The 15,319-nt window shown below is 41.5% G+C and overlaps 1 protein-coding gene across 2 annotated transcripts in view; it reads right to left on the reverse strand.

Moving 5' to 3' along the window:
* Window positions 1-3,076: 3,076 nt before the first annotated feature.
* LOC138088788 (transcription elongation factor A protein 1) overlaps window positions 3,077-15,319 on the reverse strand; it is a 49,328-nt gene continuing 37,085 nt past the window's right edge. For both annotated transcript variants that reach the window (XM_068984117.1, XM_068984118.1), the window contains 7 exons: window positions 12,430-12,517; window positions 11,401-11,546; window positions 10,231-10,287; window positions 9,137-9,291; window positions 6,836-6,982; window positions 6,146-6,217; window positions 3,077-4,554 (listed from right to left, as the gene is read on the reverse strand). In XM_068984117.1, the coding sequence (XP_068840218.1) occupies window positions 4,546-4,554; window positions 6,146-6,217; window positions 6,836-6,982; window positions 9,137-9,291; window positions 10,231-10,287; window positions 11,401-11,546; window positions 12,430-12,517 (674 nt within the window). In that variant the 3' untranslated portion in view covers window positions 3,077-4,545. The remainder of the gene's footprint in view (window positions 4,555-6,145; window positions 6,218-6,835; window positions 6,983-9,136; window positions 9,292-10,230; window positions 10,288-11,400; window positions 11,547-12,429; window positions 12,518-15,319) is intronic.

The raw sequence follows: 15,319 nt of genomic DNA on the forward strand, positions 1-15,319 counted from the left end.
GATTCTTTACCGTCTGCATCAATAGGGAAGCCCACCATGAACAAATCCAGTGTGTGAATCTGTAGGGTCATCTGTGTACATGCAACGATCTTGAGATAAATCAGCCTGCTATTAAACTGGGACTTCAATGCTTCTTTTGGATCAAAAACACTTCTGTAGTTTAACTGGAAATCTTAGCAGTGTTCCCACAGGTTTTGATGTTGTATTATCTCACTTTTACTTAGAATCATGCATTTACTTTGAACTCAAGTATTCATCCTAAACCATTTAATATGAAAACATCTTTCTTTTTTCAGTTGCTTGTTATAGAAGTCTATCTTAAACTAGCATAAAGTAAATGGACCAGCTTCCACTGACAGAAGTCCAGGGTAGTTGCAATGCCTGCAACTAACTACCTGACCTCCCTTCCCCATCTCAACTTCCCTTGGCTCTTCACACACAGAGGGTCTCTGCACACAGCGGGTAGAAAGTACAGGGAGCCCGGGGGCAGCTCCTCCTGGCTCAGCTTGTCCAGTGGAAGCACTTGTCTATCATCCCACCTTTCATACAGTAACCCCAGGGAGGAGCACAGGTGAGGAGGGGCGGAACACTGACAGACCCAGCAAGGTCACATGGGGATGAAGTATCCCTTAAATGAATCAGATGTTTGGGAACTAGCGCCAGAGACAAGAGATATAGCAATGCTCTCCCTTCCCAGGGCTCTCACAATTCTGCTTTTTGATCAGCTACCCTTTCTAACAGCATTATTACAAAGGTAACTTGGATACACACTGTCAGCTGCATATGAGTGGAAAAGCCCTTTCGTGTCAAAGCAGCTGTCTTCCAATTATGGAAACACCTGGGCTAATTTAATCAGACTCTATGGCACATCATATATGAAATGTTGTTTCTCTCTGCAGTTGGGGCCATTAAGGAAAAAAAAAAAAATTAGCTGTCTTTTTATAGCACTGGGGAGAGGAATCAGAACAGTCATTGGAGGCAGTCATCTGTGCTCTCACCTTCCATCCACCACTTAGATAAACAAGCACCAGAGTACACAGGTTGGTTTGAATAAAAAATTTAATTAATAATAAACCTGTTGCACCACTTTGCAGAACCTGAGTGCCAGAAGAGACCTCCCAAGGCTGGAGCTTGTTACTTCTTCCTGGAACTGAGTCCACAACATTGCCAGCACTGGTTAGCTGCCCTCCCCCAGGTCCACAGTCGTGGGACTGCCTTCATGGCTCAGCTTCCCCAGTCGAGATATAACACAAACAGAAGCAAGAAAACTATTCCATGAGCCTCCACTGGGTGCACCCATTCTCCGAGGTGCTGAACACAGCAGTGAACAAGTTTCTCACAGAAATGCATGGGCGCCACCTTCCCCAACTCACAGCTGCTCATCACAGCTGTTGCGCTGGACTGGTTTCACCTGTGTCATTCATCCCAGGAACTACGTAGGGGGTGAGGGGAGCCCCCACAACCAGTTTGACCTAGGAACTCGTCAGGCAGTACCTCTGTCCTACCCACTATGAAGTAGCATCTTCAACGTTGGCACTTTGCTTATTTCTGAAACACGTGGATTTTTTACATCAGTGACTATTCACCTTACATTTCGTGGTGGGACATTCTTGTTTCATTTTTCGGCTGTATCCTATGGCATATGGGATCTTAATTTTCTTACCAGGGACCAAACCTATATCTCCTGCAGTGGAAGGTAAGTCTTGACCACTGGACCACCAGGGAAGTCCCTCAATTCTTCTTGAATGGCTAATTTTCTACATACAGCTAAATGGGGTGAAGGTGGAGGGCTGCAGGGAGCAGTAAAGAGTAACTGTTGACTAAAACTCCTTAAATCTCATCACTTTGTTGTTTTTGATACCGCAAATCCCCAAATTATACTTTGAACTGGAGGCAACCATTGTGGAAGTCTAATGCTAACACTTTAAACGTTGTTCCATCTGTGAGGCACGTAGATTGTGACGCACATGTGTCTGTGTGTCAGAACTCTTGCCATGGCTCCCCAACACTCACATGAACACTCATCACTCTCAGGGGAGCTGGAAAACCGAGGTGGTGATCTTCTGCCTTCCGGGGATGGTTCTTCATTAACTGTCACTACATCTAACTTTATGATCCAACTCTCATATCTGTACATGGCTACTGGAAAAAAACATAGCTTTGACTATATGGGACTTCTGCCAGAAAAGTGATGTCTCAGCTTTCAATAATATGCTGTCTAGGTTTGTTATAGCTTTCCTTTGAGAGCTGGACCATGAAGAAGGCTGAGCGCCAAGGAATTGATGCTTTCGAATTGTGGTGCTGGAGAAGACTCTTGAGAGTCCCTTAAACAGCAAGATCAAACCAGTCAATCTAAAGGAAATAAACCCTGAATATTCATTAGAAGAAATGACATTGAAGCGGCAATACTTTGGCCGCCTGATACGAACAGCCAACTCATTGGAAAAGACCCTGATGCTGGAAAAGACTGAAGGCAGGAGAAGGGGGTGACAGAGGATGAAATGGTTGGATTGCATCACTGACTCAATGGACATAAATTTGTGCAAACTCTGGGAGATGGTGAAGGACAGGCAAGTCTGGCGTGCTGCAGTCCATGGGGTCACAAAGAGTCGGACACAACTTAGCGACTGAGCAACATCTTACTTCCTCTATGTTAATTTAACACAGTTGCTTTGTCCTAGAAATAGACATTATAAGATATTACCCTTGAGAACTGTTTACTTCCAGTTACTTTATAACTGGCTGGCATTTTCCAATCTAAGACTCCCTGTTTGGTTTTTCATATCACACTGAGTGCACACAGAGGATGCATGCATGTACTCTGCTCTGAACCAGCCTGAATCCCTCTCCGGGGTCCAGGGAGGAGACAACAAACGTGCTCTGCACCAATGCTCGATACCTGTCCCTTCATACCTACAACCAGGCAACCATTAGTTAAAACTGCATTTTAAAAACACCTTAATAGTTGGGAAAGCAGAACTTTTTAAACAAAAAATAAAGCAAGTATAGATATTCAAATAAAATGACAAAATGTGATACATGTTTAATAACAAGAAACTTTATTGAATTACAAATTTAAAAATGGCTCACTTAAAAGTGGGACTATTTTAATCTTCTTACACTCATTCTTTCAAAAATTTATGTTATTTTCCAAGTGATAAAAGGTTACTCTGTGACCTGACAAAGTAGAGGTGGGATGGCACCATTGGCCAATTCTTACATGTGGTGTCTTCATGTGGACTTCTGGATGTTTTCTCTACTGCATCAAACTGACCTGTGGTGAGCAGTGGGGAAAGGGAGGGAAGAGGGGCATGCAAGCTGGTGCTGAAGTCTTTCCATAGGGGTTGGAGAGGGGAGATGGAGCAGGATGAGATGTGGTCCTCGTAACTGGAGATTCAAGATGTGCTACAGCCAGTGAGATCATTCTTCCTTATTCCCAACCAAGCAGATGGCACACACTTAACTGCAAGGTCCGTCCCATAAACGTGGGCCATGTTATAGCCCACACACTTGTCTGTCCCTCAGCCTTACTCCTGTGTAACAGAGGCAGCAAGTCAGTTAGGACAGAAATGTGCTCCATCAGTCTCCATATGGAAAGACCACAGCTTAATGATCTATATAAGCCTTAAAGTCCTCAGTCAGGACAGATTTCCAAATCAAAGTCAAGTCAGGAACTGTTCACAGGAACCACACTATTTTAAAATGCTAACATCTTCCTCCCAGTGTGTCTTCCTACAAAAGGTAAAAATGGTTCAAACTTTCCACTCTTTGCCTGTCTGGGATTTATGAAAAGCATACCAAATTACGACGGTGTTCTGCAAAACTAAAATACACTACAAAGTCAAACAGGTAAATAAACAACAAACCAAACTGATTTCAACAAAGTCAAGTCATATTTCCAAAAGCTAAAATCTATTAAGAACAAGTAATACACATGTACAAGAAATTACAAGAAATGAGGATCACAGTTAGTTACAAATGCAAAATAATATCTAATTATCCCAGACTTGTGAACAGAATAATTAAAATCAATTTCATATGCTAGTTCAAATATTATATACAATTTAGATAAACTGGTCAAGTATTACTTGAATACACACCATGTCTGATAAACTTATAATTACACTGCCTCTTATCCTTTTTTAATATTTGCAGGTACATGCCAATATAGGAAAAAAAAATGTAATTTCCACTTGTGTGTTAACTGAGAAGAGTAACATTCTACTGCGTATGTTTTATATTGTATAAAAGTTGTTACATTTTCTTTTAAGAAGAAAAAAAAGGTAAAAATTAACTGCCAAAAGTTTATAAAAATGAAAAAAAAAAGTTTTGAAACAGATACCATTATGTGGTCTCCCTACTGACCTGAAACTACAGAAGGCGTTTAAGGAAGGGACACTATGTCAAAACCAGAGACTAACCCAAGGGAGGCAAGTTACTTTAAAAGTCTGATTTGCAGGAAAACTAGCTAGTTGACCTAGTCTTTAAAGCTAATTACAAAATCCATCTTCTTAATGGTCCAGATGTTTTGCCAATGCTTCCAACTCAACAGAACTGTCAAAAAAGAAGAAATATTTTATGAGACCTTTAAATACAGACAATGGGGTGTACCTCCTTCCCTGTTCAACACAGCATACACATGACACTGCTAAACAAACAGGCATTTTTAAAAAATATGCTGTATTTTCCAGACATGAACAGTCACCTATATTGTGTTTGACTCTTCCAATTTAGAATTGCTAAGCATACATAAAGAAATAGTATAAAATATTTTCTTATTAAGCACTTCTCTCCTTAATTCTTAGGTTAAAAAAATTAATTCCAAATTTGAACTTCCAGAGTAAGCCACCATAGGCATCAGCTTTCTACATTACATTGAATTTTCTAAAATCCAACAGGAACTGTGTCAGCACTTTGCAGCAAACTGCCTGTATTCAATACAAACTGTGATATACCCAGTCTTCCTCCTCCTCCTGATGCTAAACAAATCCAGGAGAGCGCTGGAAAAACCGGGTTTGCCCAACAGGATTGAACAGTATGAACATCTCTCCCGTAGACCAGTTAAAGAAACTGCCAGCTCCAGACAGGAGACACTGCTTCAAGCCATGAAGACACTGTCAGCACCATAACCTCCAGGCCCAAGAACAGAATCTCTGTGTGTAATGAAACAGGCACTGGCCTCACCCCTGGAACCCTGCTGGAGCCCTCCGCCCACTGTCTTTTTTGTTCACTTCCGATTTCAGGAAATGCTTTAACCTCTGTGATTGTTTTAAAGTAAGGAAAAGTCTAAGGTAAGAATAACTTGAAAAGAAGCTTGTAGAATTTTCACACACACACACAAAACTAATCCCAAATAGAAAGCATTTTTGGAGTATCAACAATGACCAGGCACTTTTAAATCTATCATTTCTACTACTCAGCATGACCTGTAATGTGGGTCTTATTTATATTTGTCTGTGAGAATATCACAGTTCAGCAACAGTATGGGGCAAAGGAGCCGAAAGCGTGTCTGGCTCCAAAGCCCACCTTCCTCCTGTGGGAGCCCCCAGTCACACACTCCTCATGTCCCTACCTCTGTTTTAGGTGATGTTTCTGTGGCTCACAGAAATCACTGAAGAATGGATCATTCATGTAACATTATTTGCCTGTGTGGGGCTAATTTAGGAGAACACAGGCAACACAAAAGGCTTTGTGAGAAGCCTACCAGATCATGGCAGTGCTCATCTGGATTTCCTAGAATAAACACTGAAACCAGTGGGCTGGACTTCAATGAGGTACAGCAGTTTTTCCAGGATAAACATTTATGCAACCATACACACATGTACGTGTTCCAGAAGAACAAGCATGGGAGCGCCTGAAAGGACAGCATGCGCACAGGATGGCGACACAGTAGCTACACCTCTAAGATCCAACCTTGACTCCTGCACCAAGACCACGCAGAGGGCAGTGTCCGAAGTCACTGCCTAGTTCTAGCAGAGTACCAAATAGTGTGATCCACAACAGACGCCAGCCCTAGTGTCCCCAGCATGGGGCAGTGTGAGCATGGGACACACAGGACAGCCCCCAGAAAAGAGCCAGTGTAACCACCCCAAGGAGAAACCACCCCACAGAGCCGGGTGAAACAGGAAACCCCCGGGCACCCTACCTTCCACCGGTTTCCACACTCGTTGCAGACGACAAACGTTGTCATGGGTTCATCAGCACTCCGCGTTTGTACCTATGGCAAAGTTGGGTGAAAAACACTGCTTTTCACAATACTACAGAAAATCCAACTTAAATTAGGATATCCTACATCAACTACAATGGTAGCACAATAAAATGTGTAACAGTCTAAAACAAGCTATTAACAAATTAGCGAAATAATAAGGAAAGAACACACATTTCTAAACAAAAGTCCTTGTCTTCTCATCTTTATCCCAGATAAGTGGGAAAATCATCTAAACTCGCACATTATACTACTGATAAATGGCTAATATGAAAAATTTTAATCATAAGAAGCATAGAAATACTAATTAAAAGACCTCTCAGTTTTCTTACAAATTTGCAAAAACGTAAAAATTACAAATACTTCATTCTGACAAAAACTACCAAAACCTTTCTAAAAGTCAGACAGCAACAAGAGCCTTCAATACCCATCCTCTGTGACTGAGGAACTTGACATCTGCTCTAATAACTAGAAACACAAAGTTATTTTGATATGTTTTGAGAGAGATCTCAAGTAGAAGGATACATTAATACTAACAAATCCAGCTAACTGAAAATACGTTGGTATTTGTCTTGAAACAGGAGTTGTAAGCCTCTTAGTATGAAAGTCCATCTATTAACAGTCACAAACCTGGGTGTAAGTGCAGTTCTTCTTTTTACATTTGCCGCACGTGAACAAGTCTGTCTGGGTCCCGCCCGTCTTGGCCATCTGGTGCTCTCTGATGGCTTCTTTGGTCAAGTTTTTCCGCATCTCTTTGAGCTCATCACTAGCCATCTCCTATCACAAGGACAGCAATACCACCCAGTTACAGGCACCTTCTACACACATGCAGAATGCTGTTTATGCTCTAATAGTTAAACAACAACAGGATCAAAATCAACTTTTAAAATTTTGAAAGTGAAATATCATATTTTTCCTCAAAGGACTCATCAGTTTGTTTACTCTTACATTTTTCCCAAACACTCAGAAGTCTGTAGTTGAAAGCTGCATTTAATGCAATCCTATAGTGATGAGCGTATCCAGACCATGGACTCCAGTACTGCACCCACCTCCTTCGCCGGAAAAGGAACCAGGGGCCTCAGAGGAATGTTTGGTTCCAGTTTTGAGTCAAGAAATGCACAAGAAAGGCAGAGTATTGTCCTGTGCCAGGAAGCGAAATAATAAGGAAAGAACACACATTTCTGAGCTGCCTGACCACTGTGAGCGCATCACTGGACAGAGGGGCTACGTGACAGAGCTCCATTGACCAGACAGAGGATAATTTCTTTAGGTACCATGATAAATCACTGAAAAGATCAACCCCACTGGATAAATAAAGTCACAAGTCTGTAACGACACTTAAAAAAGTAGAGCACAAACACATGCAAAAATGGCAATAAAAGCCCCTATTGGGGGTTAGTGGGGCGCCAACCACTCCTTCTGACAACTGTTAACCAAAGGGAAGAATTACACATTCACCTGCCTTTCCTATCCTAACCAATGGCCTTAAACTCAGAGCAAGTGCTCCTTTATCAAAGAAGTCTAGCTAAGAAAGGTGAAAGGACTTTCAGAATTCTAGAAATCTGTTTTGCAGTTCCTAATGACATCACCAGTTCAGGCAAGGATCATCAGTGGGTGAACAAGCAGATGAAAGGCCAGTGGAGAACGTCACAGAGAAGGGATGAGACTGTCTGCACACAAATCCCTGATAAATTTCCACACCCGAAGAGAACAAGATACATGTCTCCTGAAGTGATGCAGTATGAAGTAAGAAGGACCACTGATGAAGCATTTGTGCAGGGAAAGTTAAACCTGTATATAATCTAAGCTACAAAACTAGCTTCCAGTTCACAGAAAAGAATGGAGACAGAAAAATTAGTGTAATGAGGAAGAAATGGGCAATTCAGTGTGAGATATATAAGAGATAAACCAGTTTCTTCAATAGGTCAATGTCATGGAAGAAAAGGGGGCTGGAAAAGGAGACTTAACTACGTTCATACAGTCTTAAGAGACCAAGCTTAAGGTGACATCTAGACTTCAGATCCTGATACAAAGTAAATGTACAACCAGGAATATACAATGACTATAAACCAGATATCAGATACACCAAGGAATCATCACTAGACTTGCTGGATGCAGTGATGCTATGAGTGTAGTTACATAAAAATGTCAGATTTTTACAGATTTCTCTGAAGGATAGAGGTGGAAGGATACAATGTCTGGAATTTGCTTGAAAATAATTCAGGGGAAAAGAAAGAAAACAAAGAAGAGACAGATGATAAACAAGTGACAAATTACTTAATATATTTGAAGCTTAGGTGATGGGTAGATAATAGGACTTCATTACACTATGCCTTGTACTTTGGGAAAGTTTAAAATTATTCTAATGAGGTTTTAAAAAATGAATCTTTATAAATATAGTTTTCATTAGTTATACAGAAAGACAAATTCACTTGGATGCTCAGTAAGACAGTGAAACTGTAGACACACTTCAGCTTCTATCTATGAACTGCTACATCTAAAAAAGCAAACAATGAATTTCATTTTCTGCATCACTTTCTAAATAAATATAAGGATAGTCAATAAGATGTAGCCAATCTTATAGTATTTAACCAAGAAAAGAGCTTAGAGGTTACAAAGTCTGTTTGCAATTAGAAATTTAATTCTGATTCTACATGAATCTACAATAAAAAACATTTTTATTTTTTGACAATAATTTAATAAGGCAACCACTCAAAGATCACGGTACAGTTATGAAAGGGACAAAGTACTAATGCTAACAGATTCAATCACCTAAGTTCTTGTCTAGTATACTGTATATACTGTGTATAAAAGTGTACTAGGATAGCTATTACAGATCTAGTATTTATTCAGTACTTCATGATTTAAACAGACTTTACACTTGACATCATGGAATACCGCCACAGAAATGTTCTATTCAAATACACTCACCTCTGCTGTCATTCTAGCAAACAAGTCAGGAGGAATGTTCCCACACAGCACGTTTTTCCTTAAATTTGGATTTTTGGCATCCTTAAGATTTGATATCCTACTTCGTACTCTATTTTTGTATTTCATGTCTGTATTCCTTATTTCTTGATAGATAGGTACTAGGCCGTTAAGGAAAAAGGTTAAATTATAAAGGTCCTAAGATCATTTTTTTCAAACTCTGCCATGATAAGAATTCCTGAAATTTCTAAGCAGTATTTCCAATTCAGATTAAATTAATAAGGCACTGTTTTCCTAATAAGGCCTGATTTCCTGATCAGTACCTGGCAAAAAATAGTGATTTTATGCTATGAATGCTATTAAACTTTCTCAATGTTTAATGCCAAGTGACACAGATTAAAAGGGTTTAAAAATGTAACTCAGGTATTCAATCTGAGTAAGAAAACTTTAGAAAAAGAGCTTGAACTTATACATGCTTTCCCTGGCCCAAATCTGCATTCCGCCAAGGATCCTAAAAGCCTCAAAAAGACCACACAGCCAGTTCGTAGTGGCCTGGAGGTTCATCTCCTTCCAGCTCAGCAAGAAGCCAGGTTAGCAGGACAGGCTAACCTGGGACAGGCACAGAGGCCCAGCCCTAGAGCAGCCACCCCTCAGCCAGGACAGGCCTGTGGTACACTGTCACCTGTCACCAGATGGTCCCTGCTGCCGGACCCATGTGCAAGACTCCCTCTCCCCAACCAGAGTTCTTTCTGAAGCAACCAGCGTGAACGCACAGGATGACGAGCTCAGGGGATTTCTATGCTTTGCTGAGGGCCCCCCTCTCCATAAGGTGAGACCCCACTTTACACTCACTAGCACGTGTCCATGAGACGTTACAGTCTCAATTTGCAAGGCAGAAAAATAAAAGCACTATCACCATTACGTGTCTTACTTTTGCATAAGAGGAAAACAAGAATAACATGTCACAGACAGCCTTTCCCTTTCCCACCAAAACAATCAAGACAAAAACTGTAGAATAAGATTTTCTCTTCTTTACAGGAAGAAAAAATAATCTAGTGGATTCTTGACACCATTGTGAATATACACGCAAAGGATATCTTCCTCAATCTGAGATCCCAATTCTTCCTCGTCAGCTCCAATGGCGATGTAGTCATCTAAACACAGACACAGAGAAGTGTCATGAATGAATGATTACCACACATTAAAAGAAAATTTCAGTACAGAGCCAATTAAACTATATTCCTATTTCTTCAGCCCCACTTGCCCTGTACAAAGAATCCTTTCAGTATAGTTTCCTTAGAATCTGGTCTTCTTTGTGACTCCCTCGGCTCCTCCTCTGGATTCAGCTAGTGTCCACAGGGCTCCTGCATGGATGATGCCTTATCCCTCAGGAGTCGGGGAGTCACGCATCCAGCAGGCAACCCCTCATTTCACAACTCCAGAAATTCTGGCTGTTCCCACAGAAGAGCAGAGAAACTTATGCAAAGTACTGTCTTGTCTCCTTCCCGCCTCAGACTTCCATGCAAAGAAACCATTCATTTCATCGGCCAATCACATATATGGACACACTCAAAAGACTTCTAGGCAAACATTCAAAGCAACAGAAGGAACAAAAAGAAACTAGAAAGAAACAAGAAAATATACATAAAGAGATAATAAAGGAATCAGAGTAAAGAAAAGGCAGAGTAAGAAGAAAAATAGGTCATACTAACTAGGGCTCAGGATAATAGAAAAGGATGCATTTTTAGAAGACAATAAATATATATTCCTATATATGAAACTTTAAAGCCAAATTTTACATAGGAATGAATACCTCCAGATTAAATTAGAGCTCCCAAATATAAACCAAAATCTCTTTCCCACTTAAAAAAGTAGGAAATGAAATTATGAATATAAAACTTATTATATGTCATAGTAACATTTAACAACAGGACAATAATATGTATCATTAACTCTCAATCTGAGGGGGGCAGATACTGAGTTTGCAGATTAAATGTGAGGAGAAAAAGGATTGTGAAAAAGTTTAAATAACTACGACTCAGGGGAACATACACCAGAAGGAAGGAACCTATTGTTTCTGAGAATCACATGTAATAAGCAGAGGCCTGGATGCCTGCGCCTCACTGCTCTCAGTAACGTCCGGCACAAGAGCCGCTCCCTAGGCTGGGCGGTGAGGGGCAGCGACCATCAGGGTCCCACCCAGAGGATGAAACGAGGTGGACAGGGCAGCGGTGGCCTTGGTCAAGGGACTGAGCAACAACATTTACCTCCTGTTCGGAGAGCAGCAGCGAGCATCTCCCTGCACTTTAACCGCACAGAATCAGAAGTGCTCGGCGCCCGAGGGAAAGATGAGACGTACGTGTCCCGGGCATTGGTCTCGTCCTTTCTGCTGCTCATGTTGCCACTGGAGCTGCTAGAATATACACACAGACACACAAAAAAACAAAAAGAGAAGTCAGGAAAACTCTCTTAAAGTGAGTATCATTACCATTACTCTCTAAAAACAGTAATTCTGGGCCTAAATAAATGAAATAATATTCCAGTGATTCTTAAATGGGAAAAGAAAAAACCTGCCTGTATATAGATTAAAAAGAAGTTAAAACTTTTAGTAAAGATGAGACAAGTCTTTTATTTTTTTAACTTTGATCCTCCTTTTAAATGTTAAACAATATTTTTAATACAGAAAATACACGTTACGCCTCAATACAGCACATGAAAAGATGGGATCTCAGTTATGAGCAGAGGTGGGAGGGGAGGGCACAAAGACTATGATTGCTCTCGACCAAAACCAGAGAGAAACGCTGGCAAACCCTGCTCCAATCAGACAACCAGTGAGGCTTATACATGAGACACCGCTTCAGGATAAAAACTACATGGAGTGAGGAGTTGTGAAAATACAAACATCTCTTAATATCTCCCTAAAACCATCAATACCATTCCAACAATTAATAACTCTTCCAGTCAACCTAATCACTTCAAACACTCCTGATTTAACTTGCTGTGTTAGATTCTTACTGAAATATTTTCAGACTAGTTTCAGTTAACTTTTACCACAGTAAAGATTTCCGCCAATTAGTTCTGCCAAACTAATCCTGCCTTTCACTCCATGGACATCACCTGGTGCTCTCTACCGGCAGGCAGCCCCTTGCCCTTGCCGGTAACCCAGCTGGCCTCCACACACAGCCTGCATGGACCTGGCGGCAACTCCACAGGCCTTCTAAGGTCAGTCCTGTGTTTTCTGAAGCCTCCATGACCCCTGTCTCCCAAAACACACGAGCTTCCATGAAGTGAAATACCTTTCCTCTCTTGCTTCAGGGCTATTCTGTGACGTAACTGCAGTATCTTTTTTCTTTTCTTCAGAGTCTTTATCTGTTGATGGTCCATCTGAAAATTTATGAAATTCCTAAGTTTCAGCACTTGTTAAAACAAAACAAAAAACAGGACTACTACATGTTATCAAGCTATTTATGCAACCAAAAAAAGAAAACAAAAACCCAATAAAATCCTAAGTTTTTAACAAGTAAATGAAGTTTACGCAAGCTATTCTATTAGCCAATGTACATGGAAAAAACACTGCACATTAAAAAAAATTAAAGTGCAAAGTATATATAACAATGTTGTTTTGATAATTTTTCATGAAGTAAAAAAATTTGAGGTGGTACTCAAAATACAAATAAATATTTCAGAGATAGTAAACAAAGAAGATTTTCATAGAATATACTTCAGGATTATGAGTTAGGCCTAGGAGTTAGCATCTCCTCTATCTTAAATATTCTGAAAACTAATACAGGTTATTAATACTAATAAAGCATAAGCTTTAAGACTTAAAGAAGTGAGTCATCAGACACGGGAAAATAAAGTACATAAAATAGGTTGGGTGAAGGCAACACTGGAAAGAAACATTCACGTTTATATCAACCAAAACAGCTGTGAAGCTGGGTTCAGAAATATTTGGCCCCTGAACTACTCCAGTTTGGTCTACTTTTTGATCCGTACACGAGTCCTAGAGCTGCATGAATAACTCAGTTCTCCACTGCCCTCTGTACAGAACATGGAAGAACATTCACCCTTGAGGCAGGAATGCCCAGGCAGCTCTAAGCTCCCACCCCAACACTCCATCCAGCCCAGAAGGGGGCTTGAGCGTCCCCAGACGACGCTAACATGCCACTCTGGACAGGACTGACTGACGGAAGACAGTCCCAAGCACAACTCCAGAACTATCATGGGAATCCAGTCCTCATGACACATGTCAGTTCTCAGAGACCAACTGTATTGTCCCCTTTACTCTATAATTCCCTGGAAGGCCTGAAGATGCTATGGTATCGTGAGGAAGAAAGCACGGATCAGCGATGACATTTCAGAACAGAGCAAGGACCAAGACGTGTTTCCAAGATGTGTAGAAGGCTTCAGAAAGGTCACATGATGCATTGTGTCCAACTCTCTGCAACCCCATGGACTGTACAGCCTACCAGGCTCCTCTGTCTATGGGATCCTCCAGGCAAGAATACTGGAGTGGGCTGCCATTTCCTTCTCCAGGATCTTCCTGACCCTGAGATCAAGCCCAGGTCTCCCACACTGCAGGTGGATTCTTCACCATCTGAGCCACCAGGGACAGGTAATACAATCAGGCAGTACCGTCTAACAAGGTCCAGTGCTGGTGGGGGAGCTGTAACGCTGCCATGGTGCAGTGAGCACTAGGGTGGCCCTCTGAAAAGGCAGGGCAGTAAGAGGCAGGAACGGTCTCCAACCTCTGAGCAGAGGGTGGTGAGCCACGCAGCAAAGCCCGGCTCAGAGGGCTCAGACCACTCCCTAGCTCAGCCGGTCAGCACTCCTCCTACTGCGCACAAACAAGGCACCTGATCTCTCAGTCCCTCGACTGTCTCAGCACAAAGTGGGGTTACAGCAGCCCCTCGACTGTCTCAGCATGAATTTGGGTTACAGCAGCCCCGAGCACGCAGGACAGCTGGGAGGACTAAGTGCACTAATACAGGCCCATACACAGTGTGTCTTAAGTATTCAGAACTGTGCTAACCAGAAGCAGTAGGAAATCTCCCAGAAATCTAGCTAACAACCTAAACGACAATGCTTTCTGGTTTGGAATCTAATACAGGATCGTCTATTTAGTTAGTTTTCTTAAGGCTGAACTTTCTAAATTTCACAGGCTTTACAATTCTTGATTACTAGTTCCCAAGCTCTTATATGTAATAGGTCTTTTATTATTACTGCTGCTATCTATGAAGTTTTAAAAGCTTCACTTCTTTTATTTTCTCCTCCACATGAGAATGGTAACTGCTCAGGAGATGGCTTGTTCCAGGGCTAGGACAGATAAGCCCAGCATGTTGCGTGGTGCCAGAATGCAGGAAAGAGGTTAAAAAACAACAACAAAAAAAAGCAAGGAGCTTGTCAAAGAGACACAGAAGCCAGTTTGTAGAGCTGCCCACTGGTCAAACCTAGGACAATGTAAATATCAAAATAAATATGAGCAGGAATGGATTATAATCCATTATATAGAACAGGAACCTATGCGTCCACATTCACAACAGAAAAAGAACTGGGAGGCAAGAAGAGGGTTCTTCCTACAGAATGAGGATGTGTGAAAACAGAAAAAGTAGAAAAACTAGAAAATCATAATTTTGCAACTGTCACTGGAAAGAATGGTTTGGGCAGTAATCGGGGGATACCAAATGGGGGTGGGGGAAGGTCTGACAGGGAGCACCATAGTTTCAGGGTCTTAAAGTGATTGCCACAGAACTCCTATTAGACACGAGGAAAAATCATCAGTGATGCATTGTACACCTTGGCTGAGTCTCAGAAATAACACGGTCCTATCTCTGTACGCCACACACCCCAGAAGGACATGACACACAAGTGCAGCACCCCAACTACAGACACACAACCGGATCTAGTCAGGAGAAAATGACAGATAAAGCCCGAACAGGGAACGTGGCAGTCCTGGTTAGACCTCAGCGCGTTCATTGCAGTGGGCCCACATCCAGGCTCTGGTTGGGGAACTAAGAGCCTGCAACATGCACTGCGCAGGCCAAAACCAGACAAGCCCTTACACACAGCAACAGAGGGAGGGGAGGAGGGGGCATGTGTTTTCAAAAGTCAATGTCCTAAAAGACACAAAAAAGCTCAAGGATGAGGAAAAAGCTGGAAAAGTAATTACTGGGATAACTGACAAAA

The sequence above is a fragment of the Capricornis sumatraensis genome, chromosome 11 (assembly GCF_032405125.1).
Source record: "Capricornis sumatraensis isolate serow.1 chromosome 11, serow.2, whole genome shotgun sequence".
In the NCBI taxonomy this organism is placed as follows: domain Eukaryota; kingdom Metazoa; phylum Chordata; class Mammalia; order Artiodactyla; family Bovidae; genus Capricornis; species Capricornis sumatraensis.